The 13,689-nt window shown below is 31.6% G+C and overlaps 2 protein-coding genes and 1 long non-coding RNA gene across 3 annotated transcripts; 1 reads left to right on the top strand and 2 right to left on the bottom strand.

The window, feature by feature from the left end:
* Positions 1 to 103: 103 nt before the first annotated feature.
* Positions 104 to 5,758, top strand: LOC122535850. The gene is made up of 2 exons (XR_006308282.1): positions 104 to 2,691; positions 5,116 to 5,758. It is a non-coding gene; the product is annotated as an uncharacterized LOC122535850 (long non-coding RNA).
* A 133-nt stretch (positions 5,759 to 5,891) lies between these two features.
* Positions 5,892 to 10,399, bottom strand: LOC122535847 (AFG3-like protein 2). The gene is made up of 13 exons (XM_043667705.1): positions 10,206 to 10,399; positions 9,650 to 9,773; positions 9,280 to 9,571; positions 9,104 to 9,197; positions 8,845 to 9,010; positions 8,632 to 8,761; positions 8,091 to 8,209; positions 7,727 to 8,002; positions 7,422 to 7,649; positions 7,096 to 7,322; positions 6,851 to 7,027; positions 6,549 to 6,767; positions 5,892 to 6,469 (listed from the first exon to the last, which is right to left on the bottom strand). Exons 1-13 carry the CDS (start codon positions 10,287 to 10,289, stop codon positions 6,206 to 6,208), a joined length of 2,400 nt encoding a protein of 799 aa, XP_043523640.1. The 5' UTR covers positions 10,290 to 10,399; the 3' UTR covers positions 5,892 to 6,205.
* A 357-nt stretch (positions 10,400 to 10,756) lies between these two features.
* On the bottom strand, positions 10,757 to 13,406 carry LOC122535848 (protein abrupt-like). The gene is made up of 7 exons (XM_043667707.1): positions 13,029 to 13,406; positions 12,534 to 12,710; positions 12,049 to 12,460; positions 11,782 to 11,975; positions 11,385 to 11,708; positions 11,168 to 11,296; positions 10,757 to 11,064 (listed from the first exon to the last, which is right to left on the bottom strand). The coding sequence occupies exons 1-7, from the start codon at positions 13,221 to 13,223 to the stop codon at positions 10,990 to 10,992; spliced, it is 1,506 nt and encodes a 501-aa protein (XP_043523642.1). The 5' UTR covers positions 13,224 to 13,406; the 3' UTR covers positions 10,757 to 10,989.
* Positions 13,407 to 13,689: the final 283 nt, after the last annotated feature.

Raw genomic sequence — 13,689 nt, 5'->3', positions numbered from 1 at the left:
GAATCGAAACATTGATAACATGAAAAAAAAAAAAAGAAAAAAAATGAAGCGAGCGATTGATCGTTGAGGTCGTTCTTTGTGTTTTTTTTTCCTTTTTTTTTTTTTTTTTTTTTTTCTTTTTTTTTACAGTGATCTTTGACTCTCTCCGTAACGTTATGCAATGATTACTCATCCGTGTCCTTTCAATTGACATTTCATTCGCGCGTCATTTTGTTACAGTTTTCTATGTATGTACGACGTTGATGCGTTACTTTATTTCGTCGATGCGTTGCACATTTCACGATCGATCGGATCGAATAGAAAAGAAGAAATCGTTCCAAATCACATGTACATTGCTCGTAATGACGTTCGAACGAAGAGTCAGAGACAGGCTTGCCTAAACGGTTCGTCTACGCTCGATTCTATAAGACTAGATTGGCTGTTGACGTGTAAATATATTCCATTATTTTTCCACGTTCTTACATACGAAAAAGTCTGTTACGATTGTAAGCGTAAGGTTCCTAGATGTAACAGCTGTTTTCCTCATTTTCTATCGTTTCGATCGACGACCAGTTCGACGGCGAGTCTGTGTCTGCACCACACGTTCCGACAGATTAAGGGAACAGCTTGAAAAAAAAAAAAGAAGAAAATCGTTCCAACAGGGTCGAAACCGAACGTTCGAGTTCTACAGATTCTCAACGTTGTGAGCAAACGCATGAGGAAAAGCGGCTGGCCCAAAATGCCAGTGACGTGAAAACGGTGACGGCCGAAACAGGCCAATTTCGAACGTGTTCGGATGGACAGCCGCTGGCAAACTTGATCCACAACTTCAATACGATATTCACAGCTAGATATATCCACGTTTCTCGTTTTCACGCTGTTAATACAATACTCGACAGTCAATCGAATCTCTAATCAATTAGAGTTAACCTCGTAACGGTAGTCAATAATAAAAAAAAAAAAAAAAAAACAAAAAGAGAATGATCTATATGATTATCGGAGCGCGTCGTTCTTCGTCACGGCAACGAATTTCTCGGGGAAAAAAAAAAAGAAAACCAGAGCGTTCCATCTGAGACGAACGTATTTTGGTACATTTTGGTGTCATTGATATATTTCGAATCGAAACATTGATAACATGAAAAAAAAAAAAGAAAAAAAATGAAGCGAGCGATTGATCGTTGAGGTCGTTCTTTGAGTTGTTTCTTCCTTTTTTTTCTTTTTTTTTTTTTTTCTTTCAAACAATTACTCGACTGCAGATTTTCATTCATTCGAAGAGAGATGTTTAAAGATGCACGAAAGTACAGAATTAAAATAGAACTATCGAATACAGTATGTGGTTGTTATAATGTTCATCAGGTGAAAAGAAATTTTTCTTTTAATTGCAAAAGTTGAAAGAAAGAACGTACAAGAATTTATAAATGTCCGTTTAGGAACGATTTAAGTCATCGTTGGTATCGTATTCGTAAAGCGTCGTAAATGTCTGCGGATTTTATATATTTTCGAAATTTCGTTTCTCTCGGCGATCGACGGTGTTAACTCGATCGGGGCGTGTATCATGAAAATTCATTGCTGTCTCGAAGAACGTTCTCAGCGTTGAAAAAGTATTCGAAAACAGCACGACTTCCTCGATTTGTTTTCTTGTCGAGTTCGTGGACAAGAGAACACACGGTAACATGGAGTTAATTGTTCGATGTTTTAAAGAAAAAAAAGGAAAGAAAAGAAAAAAAAGAAGGAGAAGAAGAAGAAGAAGAAGAAGAGGAGGAGGAAGGAGAAAAAAGAAGAAGAAAAGGGGAGAATGTAGGATGTGGCAAACCGCAGAACTGATGAATAAGCGAATACAAATTAAAGTTAGATCGTCGCCGTAGTGTTAAACTTAAACTAAAGCAGAAAAAAAATTTACAAAAGCAAAAAAAAGGTACGAAAGGTAAAAGAAAAAAAAAAAGAAAAAAAATGGTGTAATTATTAACGATATTAACGGTAAACAAGCAGTCGACGCTATTTTTTAGATACGTAAACGAGTTAAGCCAGGACCCAGGACGATCATGCCTCGGTCTCGCCCGGTGAAAATTAGTTTTTTTTCTTTTTTTTTCATTCCCCCTTGTTCAACGTCGTGACGGACGTATAATTTTTTATTGGCTGTGCGCTCGAACTTCGAGCCGAGTTATAATCGAAGCGTCGTGCACGTGCACGACGATTAAACCTGGGTTAAAATCACCACGACACGGAACATTGAAAATCACTTTTACGTAAGTACGAACGACTGATCGTTCGATTCAAGCAAGCTATCCAGCCATCTATTAATTTCCTCGTTTTCACGGATCTGTTTAGTCACTCGTCGATTTGCGTCGTACGCAGTACCAAAGAACTATTATCTAACAGGTATACAGAGCCCTGGTGAAACTTATCGCTTCATAGCCGTACTAATGTTAGCTAAACGAACAAACGAGTCGAATGAACTAGGAATGTAGAGAAAACAGAACGAAAAACCGCGGTGAAAATTCGTTCTCCTTGTTCCCTCTCGTTAACAGGAGAGAGGCCGATCGCTATTTCGATTCGTCGCGTTATTATTAAATGTTTAGGAGACTCTAAAGAGGACCAAAGTACTTAAACGTAACTACGCCGAAGCCGCGGCACCCTTAAACGCAGCGATAGAACATAAATCAATGTCGTCTTTTCGCCGGTTGTCAATAAGCAAGCGAACCAAGAGTACCAGTGAGGCAGGGAAATGAGGTGTGGAAACGGTACGAGGGAAAAAGAAAGAAACGGTGAAAAGAGTGAAATAACTCGGTAAGGGTGCTGGCTGCTAAAATTCCGCACGTTCAAAGGAAAAAGAAAAAAAAAAAAGAGAAAAAAAAAGGAAAAAAAACACGGTAAAAGAGAACAACGAAGCCAACACGGGCAAAAATTGCCCGCGTAATTATAATTAATTAACTTACTAGACCGATATATGCTATATGTATGTGTATATGTACGTATATGTTAGTCAAATTTTCGCTACACCGAAACTTTTCGCGAGAACGATCGCCTCTAATTAATCTCGAGATGCAAATGTTTCTTTTCTTCTTTTTCTTTTTTTTCTTTTTTTTTTTTCCAAAGAAAAGAAACGATTGGTCGAACTCTGTTTCCTTGAAATACAAATCGTACCGATCCTCTGCGACGACGTCGCCTTCGCCGAAATATAGTTCACTGTATTTTCTAGATAAATGTCATTTCCCCTGTGACGACGAGTCGAGTGCAAGATTACGATACGGCAGTTCGTTTTTTTTTTTTTTTTTCTATTTTTAAACGTGGTTTAAAGGATGAAATTATTCGCGGCGACGCGACGCAAGAGGATAGTGAAAAATGAGTTATCCGCTGCACGTTTAACGGATAATTTTCAGGCATAAGAAACGGATTACCCTTTACTAAATCCAATTATGAAATTAATTAGAGCGCGATCCAGAGCTCGCCTCCGTACGCGATAATTTAGATTCCGCTTGAATTTCATGCAGAGTCGATAAGTACGAAACCTGCACGTTACCTGCGCCATCGTATCATTTTCGCACGTACGCAAAGAGAAGCAAATGCAAATGCAAGATGTGAACGAGCAACGTTCAGAGAGAGAAAGAAACGCATCCGTGAAACCAGTACTTTGTAGAGAAGCAGGCATGATCATCAGTAAACCTGGCTTTAGCGAATGGGATTTGAGAAAATGAAAACGGGGAGAAAAAAAAAGGGGGGGAAAAAAAGAAAACGTAAGATAGACAGAAAACATAAGATTTAGATTAGTGTGATACAAGGTACGACAAAGCAATAATTTAGTGATTGTATGATATATTTGATTAGTGAGTTAGCGAGCTAAGTTTAAATGGTGAACTTTCGAAACCTATAAATACCTACTTAATAAATCGTATAGTTTTGTAGAAATGCTGAGAAGATTCGCCACTTCAGAGATGAAAACCAAAAAAAAAAAACAAAAAAAAAACAAAAAAAAAAAGAAAAAAAGGAAAAAAATATGAAAACGCTGTCTTGGGATCAAAGATATAGTGACGAAAGGGATTAGTAAATAATATGTAGAACTGACGATCGATGATGAAGTTTTTGAACGATCTTTTTTTCTTTTTTTTTTTCTTTTCTTTCTTCGATTTCGAATTCGTCATTTTCCTTTTGTCCTTTTTATATACTACTCATTAATGACCATTAATATATATATATGTATATGTATGTAAACATCACACACAAAAGTCCAAACAAAAATTATTTTCGCAAAAACTTTATTATGCTAGTTACGTTACTTTTTTTTTTACATATTTGCAAAAATTCGCAAACAAAAACATTTTTCAAATAAATCTGCGGCTATTCAAAACATTTTTTATTAACATTATTTGTTGTAAATATTAAAAAGCACTTCGGTACAATTTTTATGCGAAATTTTGCGCGTGATTTTGCTTTTACAAATACGAACGTTGCAGATGTTTACATACAAATTTCTTTGCTTACGCGTAAACTTTTATTTAATTGTTGGAAACTTCGAATTTTGCATACTGTCTGCGTTCCGTATTAGAAAGCATCAGATCGACTAGAAACGAATGTATTTTTTTTTTTTCATTCCATCAGCTATAACACTAATAGAGCATAACAAGCATTGATTGGATTAATTCGGGAATATGAATTTATTATCAATTATTAATTCAGAGAATGGTGAAGCATTGTAGTCTTCCTTTTTTATACAATGTGCATGCTCAAAACTAATTACGTAATTATACAGTATGCAACAAAAAAACAGAATATGTACGTGCAAAAACCAGCCAAAACGTAAGTAGTAAATTGTGTCCGCTGTTCTTCGCATTTCTAATTATTTCTGATGGGAACAATAACACGGAACGCGTATAAAAGTAAATACCAGCAAATATTTCGATTAAACGATACTTTTCCTTCAGGGCAAAACGTTCAAATAATATTCCCAAGAGCGTCTCGGTTCATAAAAATAATTTTTAAAGAAAAAAAATCCCAAGACTGATATAGTGGATATCGAGGTGCATGCACATGTATTGCTCCGATTTGTTTAAACCCACGTCTAAATGAGCTCAAAACTTATAATCTTACGGAGCTCATTTTTTTTTGGATGTTTTCACTTCGTGAATAACGCGAGGAAAGAACGAGAGGGAGAGAAAGTGAGCGAGTGAGTGAACAAAGAAAAGAATAATCGGAGATCCGCAATTTTCCACATTCATAGATACATTTTACTCTCTGTTTCCGTAGATGTTCTTTTATTTTTTCTAGAAATAAATATTGTACAATTTGTTATATACTGTAATGATCGTTAATAATATTTTATATTAATCGCTTAACAATTTAATTTCCAAAAGAATTCCTTACAGACACAATAAAAATACAGTACGTTCACGATGTCACAAGGATAAAAAGATTTGTTCCTAGAGTCATGACTTTTATTGACAAAAAGAGACCTTCATCGTATCGAAGCATTTTCAATCTTACCAAGAACATTGCCATAAACTATTATACCTTCATATACGAAGAATGCAAGTAGAACAATTTTCATTTTTTTCATCAGTTCGTCTTTCTCTTATCGGATAATTGTTATTTTAATATACATGCGTTATATTTTATTGGATTATCATTACCACGGAAATTCCGCCAAAATGGAACCCAACAATTAGCGATAAAAAAAAACAATAACATACCAAAATTATCAATGTACTTAAAATATTTAAGGATAAAAACAGTTTAATTGCACTACATTTGTAAACTTTATTAATTATACGTTGCAAAAAAATGACGTGAAAAAACGCTGTTGTTCATTTCACCCTCGTCACTTCACTTATCTAATCTTAAAAAAAAAAATAATAATAAAAGTTAATACATAACCGTATTATCCTATTACAGTGCGCCTTTTAATCACTACGCTATAATTATAAGAAAACTCTTTTAATAATTTATATTCAGTATTATGCATTTTTTACACAATTTAGTTTTTGTTACAAAAAGGCTCTGTTATACAATGGATCATCTTCATGTTAAAGGTAGGCAATATTAAATCGGTACAATCTTATTTTGGGAAAATAGTACTTAATTTCATTGATATTTAGAAGCTTCACATTTTGCGAATTATAATATTATCATTTATAATCAATGCAGTCAAGTGCATATATGTCACTATTACAAATATGTCATTTCAAACTATAATACAAAGTACTTAACAGATTATAGTCCATAATAATATGGCTTATAATCGCTGTTGTGGTTGATTTTGAGAGCTCATTCCGGAAACTGGTTGCGATGTGGTGTCTGAATCGGTTTCATTCTTTTTCTGATCCTTCGATTTGTTCCATTCCTGTAAACCTTTCGGTAATGAAGTATCCTCTTCGAATGATCCTGTACCTTCTACAAACTGTTCGTAAGTTGACTTTTCAGGGAACGGCCTAGGACCTAATAACTCTATCATATCTTCTCTACTTAAAATTTCTTGCTTTAATAGTCGTTCGGCCACCTAAATAAACAGTAATCATTCGTTCAGTACAATCATAAAAACTAATTTACTCCTTTCACAAATCAAAGATGCTTTATACCTTAGATACATTCTCTTTATGTTCCGTAAGCAAATCACGTGTGTGATTATACGCTCGTTCGATTAACTCGCGTACTTCAGTATCAATAAGTTGTGCAGTATATTCAGAATATGGTTTGTCGAAAGACATTTCACCTTGTTGTGGCATTTGAAAACTGACATTACCAACCTTTTCGTTCATACCATATTGAATAACTTGAGCATACGCATTGGCAGTTACCTAATAAAAACAAATTCAACATTAATAAATTGCCTACATATACTGTAATTTCACAGAAAAAGAAAATATATAGCGATATCTACTTTTTGTAGATCATCTTGCGCTCCCGTTGTAATACGACTGAAAAAGATTTCTTCCGACACTCGTCCACCAAGTGCCATACACATTTTATCAAACAATTGTTCTTTTGTATAAAGATACTGTTCATGAGGTAAATACTGTGCATAACCTAAACCTTTCCCTCGTGGAATTATAGAGACCTGTCTTGCCAAAAGAATATAAATAAGATTACAATAAAATATGATTATTTTTGGAATTTAAAAATCACCTTCAACAGTGGGTCTGCATATCTCAAAAACCAGCCTGCTACTGCATGGCCTGCTTCATGATACGCAACCGTTTTCTTTTCTTCGGGTTGCAAAACGTTCGTCTTCTTTTCCATGCCTGCAATAACTCTTTCAATGGCCTGTTCAAAATGTTTTAAGTAAATATTATCGCTCAAATCTCTCGCTGCTATTAAAGCTGCTTCATTACAGACATTAGCAATATCAGCTCCTAAAATCAATTACTTATAATATTTTCAATGTATATATTTAACATTCTTTCTCCAATTTTTTTTAAAAATATGTTTATAATTAATTCCACATTTCCTACCTGTAAATCCAGGCGTTAAGGAAGCCATTTTTCTAGCTAATTGTTCTTTATCTATTGTGATTTTCAAAGGTTTTAAGTGTACTTTGAAGATAGAAGCTCGACCCTTAATATCTGGAGCAGGAACGTAAATTTGTCTATCAAACCTTCCAGGTCGTAACAAAGCTTTATCTAAAATATCTATCCTATTAGTTGCCGCTAATACAACTACATTAGTAGTTGTATTAAAACCTAGAAAAAAATATTACTCGATCAAATATAAATTTAGTATAGTAGGAAAGCTGATATTATCAATTATTATAGCATACCATCCATTTCAACTAGAAGTTGATTAAGCGTATTCTCTTGTTCCGAGTGACCACCAAAGTTTCGGCCCCCTCGTTTTCTTCCAACGGCATCGATTTCGTCAATGAATAATATACATGGTGCGTGTTTCCGTGCCAACGCAAACATATCTCGAACTCTTGATGGACCAACACCAACAAACATTTCCAAAAATTCAGAACCTGATACACTAATAAAAGGTACATTTGCTTCACCAGCTGTAGCTTTAGCTAATAATGTTTTACCAGTACCCGGTGGACCTATAAATTATAAAATTTCTAAATTTTTATCCTTAACTAATCCAAATCCAAGAAAAGTTATTTATGCTTAAACTATATATATACTTACCCGTTAGCATTGCACCTTTAGGAATCTTAGCACCAAGCTCTATATATTGTTGAGGATTTTTTAAAAAATTTACAAATTCCATAATTTCAATCTTAGCTTCTTCACAGCCAGCAACATCCCTAAATTTTAATAATACGCATAGAAATATTTATGGAAATTTTATAGCAAAAAAGATGATAAGTGAAATATTACTCAAACATGATATCCTTAAATTGAATTGTATAATTGCACACAACTTTTTCCTACTCTACAGACAGACTATTTGTCAAGCGTTTTAACTGCATGTTCGTTGTTCTTCTATCTGCTTTTGTTACTTAATACCTCTTGTTTTTTTCAGTGTGTTCATTTCATCTTAAAACATTCTAGGAAATATGGCAAAAGAGCCCAGAGTAGAAGAAAATTGTCTACAATTCATATTATCTTTTACTATATAATCTATTAATATTAAATTTATGTATAAAATATAAAGTATAATCTAAATGGATAATCTTTTGAAATGCAAATGTATACACACTGTGCAATAACATTTGTATTAACTTACTTAAATCTTACACCAATATCTTTGGAATTAACCATTTTTGCGGTTGACTCCATCAATGCACCAAAAAGTCCACCTTTCCTTCCTTTGCCAAATGATTCTGCTGACTTACGGAATAAATAAAATAAGCCACCTGTAAATAACATTTGACATTACATCTAACTATAATTTAAATATTTGTCACAACTATATATCTATAGAAAAATAAGACCTTACCATACATGAGCAACTGCGGTATAATTTTTCCAATGTGATATAATTCTATCTCATCTTTGTATTGTACTAATATATAATTTTGTGGCTCGATATTTAAATCAATTTGGGCATTCTCCAAATTTCTTTCAAAAGTTTCAACACTACCGATATTAAACCATACTTTATCCTATAAAACGCAAATAATTGTTATGTAACTTACATACTATTATAACCTACTCATTTAACTATCAAACTCAAATTAAAATACCTATAGACTTACTTTTCCATTTACATAATTCCCAGGTGTTAACTTGACACGGGCCCACTGTTTATTAATAACTTCTACTTTGTCCACTATTCCTTTATCTAAATATCTAAATAAAAGTAACATAAAGTATTTGCAAGAAATTTTTTTACATTGAATATGTCTATAAAAAACTATTATAATTAATTTACTTTGTTACAAATTCTTTCCATGTGATTTCTAGTGGTTGATTTGATAATTGTAGTAAGTACAGATAAAATAATCCCATTAATGCCGCACCAAGAAAAAATATTTTTTCATTTTTCTTATCTCCAAATGATTTATTTCCTCCATCCCACTTAAAATTCCATGAAAATGTACGTTTATCACTACTCGAGGAATGCATACTTGGTTTTTCTGATTGCATTTGAGATGATTGTGACTCTGAAGCTTGCTTAGATGGTGCCTCTTTAGCTTTTTCAGTAGTTTTACTAGAATCTTTTTCTACAGATAAAAAAGTTAATTTTTTCTATAATCTATTTTTTACAGACTAAAGCAAATTAACAAATACAAAATAATAACTTGGTTTAAAAAATTTTTCAAATCCTTTTGGTGGTTCATTGCATAATAATCTCCATTGATTTCGTAAACGTTCCAATGTACTTGTTCCTTTATCATTTCTTACCAATGATAAATATCTTCTTAACTGAAAAAGATTTTATAATATACAATATAATAAATAAATATACTAAACAATTTATTATAGATTCATATTTATTATAGATTCATTTACTACACTTGTAAAACAGAATCTACTTTATTACTATAGTTAATAATTTAAAAAAAACTTTAAAGATAAAGATTCACATTTAATAATAATGGTATCATGTACATATTAAAAAAACATTAGAAAAATTTCAAATATTACTAGTTTAATTCTTACGTTTGTACATGTAAATAAATATGTAGGTAATAATAAAAAATACGGAGAAAAATAAAAATTAAATGTACCGTAATTAGTATAAAAAACATAAATTAATAGCAACATGTAAATAATCAAAATTTTAAGATGAATAGAACTTTATTAAAGAAATCATTCATTCCAAAACACAGAGGTTATGTTAGATCATATTTATACCTGAAATATATTGGCATTTTTGTAAACAGAGTTCAGAACAAATCTTTCTAATTTACTTGTCGAATATAATAGCTGATGGGCCATATTTGTTGTAAGTTTCTGTAATCACGTAATATGATGAAATTTCGTAGTTTCCACACGGTCCTTGTAATAGATTACCGGCCACAAGACATTGTTGCAATAAATATCCCCAGCTTAATCCTTATTTCTCGTTTACAACGCGCAACAGAAATCTACACTTATATTCTTAAAACAAGCATTTATTGGTTATTTAATTTTGCGAGCAGAGAACTGACTAATCAATGACTTTATCGACTACTAGGGTATTAATTTTATCTATAACTAAAAATAGGGAAGATAGAAGATATTTTTAATGTTCTAAGAAATATTATTTTTATTGAAGCACATGCTTAATCAGTGTAATGTTCAGCCAAATCAAATGTATTTCATCAATTTATGTAAGGTATCAAGATAATTTTACATTTTCTATTAATCACCGATTTAATAATTTTTTTAACATCAGTACTAGTTACACATTTTTCTAAAAACGAAAAATAATAATAAAATTTATTCATAAATAAATAGAAGGAAACATTGCACACGAAAATACTTATTAATATATCGTTTTATGTAAATCTAAAACGATTTTATGCTTATGCACGCATACACGGAACATTTTATTATGCATATACATTATGTCTGCATATGCACATGTCACTGTCAATATAGATATTATAAAAAACAAATATTAATGAGTGTTAGACAAATGATAATAATTCATATGCTAACTTTCTGTTTGTGAATAATTTGAATTTTCTTCGATACTTATAGCACAAGGAATATACTCTTGCCCTGATTCCTGAAACATAAATTTTATATACATATATATATTTTACGTAATTTTTATGAAATGTTTTTAAATAATTTAAATGGTTTTAAAAATAAACAGATAAAAAACATACTGAGTTAACAATAATTTGTCGCTCTTCCTCTATATTCAGCCCATCCATATCTTCTGCTGTTAATATTATCACAGAATCTCCAGGTATACTATTTTCATCTATATAAGTTATAGGAATTTCTGATGAAACCTGTAATTTTATTAATTTTATAATTTCATTAATAATCGTAAAATTTGCAACATGAAAGACAATAAAAGATATTGACAACTCCTAATACCTCGCAATATGTAAAATCAGATCCTTCTTCTACCTTCATGTTATGTTTAGAATCTGCTATTCTTTGCTTCCTCGAGTTTAATGAACGCTCTGACTTTTTACTATCTTGTTGGAGCCGTCTCCATATTGTTGTTTTTGGAATATGATATGTCATTGACGCTGCTGCTTGCGACATTTTTCCTCCTTTACAAGCAGCAACAGCTTCTTCTAAACGAGACCTTTTTAATTCTTCATTTTCTGTCTTACGTTTCTTCCAAAATGACAATGGTAATTTTCCTTCATCCACCAATCGTGCTTTATCTCTAAATAAAGTAGTTTTCGGAATCTAAAAATATAATTATCACTATTGCTTTCAGATTAATCACAAGCGAGCATAAATAAAATGTTAAATAATTTACTTTAAATTCAAGTGCAACTTTTGTTAAATTCTCCCCTCTTTCTAAAGCCTTAACTGCAGCTTCCCGTTTATCAGATCCATAAGACCTTTTCATTTCTGAACGTAATATTTGATATCCTTCTTTCTGAATCCTTCTCCATAATACAGTCTTTGGTATACTAAACGTTTCTGACGCGTGCTGCAAGCTTGATCCACCTATAATAAATATAAATTAAGTTGAACGATACCATAAAATTAATATTTAACAGAAATATTGAAAGATACCAACCAATTACAGCATTTATAGCAGCTTTCATACATTCTGCAGGATATTCGTTTCTTGATGCGTTTAAATGTATACCTAATGCTTTAGCACGCATATACAAAGTTGAACGTGGTATATTATGTTTAGTAGAAGCTTCTATTAATGTTTGACCTGCTTTTAAGTCATTGATTGCTGATGCTAGCATATCATCGCTATAATCTCTTTTTGTTGTATCGCGTCTACGTTTCTTTTTTTTATTCAACATAGAATTGTCAATGACCTCATCTTTTTGTTGATTCTCTAAGTCCTCATAATTATGTTGCAATGCATCAATAACATTTTCTTCAGCCTTGCCAATTACAGTCATTGAATCTTCGTTATTATCATTAAAATTCCTATTGTTTACAACAGAGTAAGTTTCTTCAAGCCCATCAATCTATGAATAAAGAAACAAAATAATAATGAAAAAAAAAATATTTCTATTTTATTCTCTTTAGATAATAACTAACTTCGTTAAGGCCGCAAATCTTTAAAGAACGTGCAGCATCCAACAAACTACTAATATTTTCAACTGGAACTCTCACTTCTCCATGGTAAATAAATTCTATAATAGACTTTATATCTTGAGCAGATATATCGCTTAATATTATTGTTGAATGATCTTCATTTACTTGGCTCAATATTTCCTACAAATAAAAAATCATACATTACCATACAGATCATACTACATAGAAAATTAATCTAATCTTTCAAATATAAATTACATGTTTCTAAACAAAAGTAAAAGAAAATAGTCCATACTTATAAGAATGTTGTAAAGCGTGTAATAAATAGTTCATTTTGTATTATATTCAACAAAAAACATTAAAACTTATACAAAAATGAAATTGAACAAATTAAATTTTAATCACTGAATGAATGAATTGCTTAAAAATAACTAAAAGTAATCAAGTTCAAATTCAAAATTGATGAGGTGTATTCTTAAAAGTGCAAAGATTGTTTACTCGAAACAAAGTGCTACAAGCACTAAGAACTATGCGATGAGCATGAATGCGTTCCCCAGCTGCAGCCAGGGTAACGTCCACCATACAATCTTCCTCTAAAAGTTGTCTAACTACATCAGAAAGATGATTCTGATAATCATTCCATTTGAACCAATAACTCTGATTGATCTCATGTTGGTTAGCAATTTCGGACATGCCGTTTCAGTTTCGTTTCCTTTTCAGTGTCAATAATTCGTATACAACCGGAATTTGGAACAGGACTGAACTCTTCACAACCAAGATATACACTTCAATAATAATCGTGGCACTTTTCAAAAAACTTCAATAAACTTTAACTACTTTTTTGCAATCCTAATATATAATATATATATACATATATACATATGTATATACATATACATGTGTGTGTGTATGTGTGTGTGTATACTTTAAACTATTTTGCATACGTGTTATATTCATGTACAAACGCTTATTTAGAAATCAGATATAATAATAAAAAATTGTATTAGAACTGATTGCCAGTTAAACGTATATTATGATTGGTTGATTGATACATATATAATTTGTACCGAATTTAACAACAGGAGAATATTTTAATTCAATACTTAACAAAAAGTATATAATTAAATATAAAAATAATCTGTTGCTTAAACAACAATTA

Source organism: Frieseomelitta varia, unplaced genomic scaffold (assembly GCF_011392965.1).
Source record: "Frieseomelitta varia isolate USP_RPSP 00005682 unplaced genomic scaffold, Fvar_1.2 scaffold_778, whole genome shotgun sequence".
NCBI lineage: Eukaryota > Metazoa > Arthropoda > Insecta > Hymenoptera > Apidae > Frieseomelitta > Frieseomelitta varia.
This window is presented reverse-complemented; position numbering and strand designations above follow the sequence as displayed.

What these genes read in the sequence shown, in the direction of transcription:
- LOC122535848 (XM_043667707.1), bottom strand. Translation starts at nt 13,223, where the DNA reads ATGTCCGAAATTGCTAACCAACATGAGATCAATCAGAGTTATTGGTTC. An exon ending in AGATTTGCGGCCTTAACGAA is followed by an intron (nt 12,461 to 12,533) that starts GTTAGTTATTAT and finishes CTTTATTCATAG; the next exon opens with ATTGATGGGCTTGAAGAAAC. An exon ending in AAGTTGCACTTGAATTTAAA is followed by an intron (nt 11,709 to 11,781) that starts GTAAATTATTTA and finishes TTATATTTTTAG; the next exon opens with ATTCCGAAAACTACTTTATT.
- LOC122535847 (XM_043667705.1), bottom strand. Translation starts at nt 10,289, where the DNA reads ATGGCCCATCAGCTATTATATTCGACAAGTAAATTAGAAAGATTTGTT. An exon ending in GATATTGGTGTAAGATTTAA is followed by an intron (nt 8,210 to 8,631) that starts GTAAGTTAATAC and finishes ATTAAAATTTAG; the next exon opens with GGATGTTGCTGGCTGTGAAG. An exon ending in CTTAACGCCTGGATTTACAG is followed by an intron (nt 7,323 to 7,421) that starts GTAGGAAATGTG and finishes AATTGATTTTAG; the next exon opens with GAGCTGATATTGCTAATGTC.